This window comes from Coturnix japonica, unplaced genomic scaffold (genome assembly GCF_001577835.2).
Source record: "Coturnix japonica isolate 7356 unplaced genomic scaffold, Coturnix japonica 2.1 chrUnrandom617, whole genome shotgun sequence".
In the NCBI taxonomy this organism is placed as follows: Eukaryota; Metazoa; Chordata; class Aves; order Galliformes; family Phasianidae; genus Coturnix; species Coturnix japonica.
In genome coordinates this window covers 63680-64735 of record NW_015439990.1, presented here as the reverse complement: position 1 = coordinate 64735, position 1056 = coordinate 63680, and the positions used below count along the sequence as shown (strand labels likewise).

At 55.6% G+C, this 1056-nt stretch overlaps 1 protein-coding gene across 1 annotated transcript in view; it reads right to left on the bottom strand.

The window, feature by feature from the left end:
* Positions 1-1056, bottom strand: part of LOC107307479 (glutamate receptor ionotropic, NMDA 2D-like) — a gene marked incomplete at its 3' end in the record, with an annotated part of 35579 nt that overhangs the window by 18706 nt on the left and 15817 nt on the right. Inside the window, exon 5 of the mRNA XM_032441830.1 lies at positions 543-754. Within this exon, the coding sequence (XP_032297721.1) occupies positions 543-754 (212 nt within the window). The remainder of the gene's footprint in view (positions 1-542; positions 755-1056) is intronic.

Here is a 1056-nt window from a genome sequence, read left to right as displayed (position 1 = left end):
GTGCGGTTGATTGGCCCCTACACCCCACCTATCCCATAACCCCTCACGTGTGGGTGCGGTTGATTGGCCCCTATATCCCACCTATCCCATAATCCCCACCTATCCCATAATCCCCTATACCCCATACACCCCACCTATCCCATAATCCCCACCTATCCCATACACCCCACCTATCCCATACACCCCACCTATCCCATACACCCCATCTATCCCATAATCCCCACCTATCCCATAATCCCCACCTATCCCATAATCCCCTATACCCCACCTATCCCATAATCCCCACCTATCCCATAACCCCCTATACCCCACCTATCCCATAATCCCCACCTATCCCATAACCCCCTATACCCCATCTATCCCATAATCCCCTATACCCCCTACACCCCACCTATCCCATAATCCCCTATACCCCACCTATCCCATAACCCCTCACGTGTGCGTGCGGTTGATTGGCCCCTACCCCCCACCTATCCCATAACCCCTCACGTGTGTGTGCGGTTGATTGGCCCCTACCCCCCACCTATCCCATAACCCCTCACGTGTGTGTGCGGTTGATTGGCCGCCTGCATGGCACGGCGTCGCGGATGCAGGTCCCTGTGATTGGGTCGGTGTGTTCCACGATGACGAATGGCCGCTCCTCCAACGTGGCCACCGACAAATGGCGGCTGTCGGAGCCGGGCTGCGGGATGCGGCCATAGCGCGACCACGCGGGGTGGCGCAGCTCCAGGGCGCCATGATGCCAGCTGCCAACCTATAGAGAGCAATGGGGTGTTATAGGGTTAATGGGGGCTATGGGGGGATATGGGGTAATGGGATCATATGGGGTAATGGGATCATATGGGGTAATGGGATCATATGGGGTAATGGGATCATATGGGGTAATGGGATCATATGGGGTATATGGGATCATATGGGGTATATGGGATCATATGGGGTTATATGGGATCATATGGGGTGGCGCAGCTCCAGGGCGCCATGATGCCAGCTGCCAACCTATAGAGAGCAATGGGGTGTTATAGGGTAATGGGGGGGTATGGGGTATATGGGGGTAAT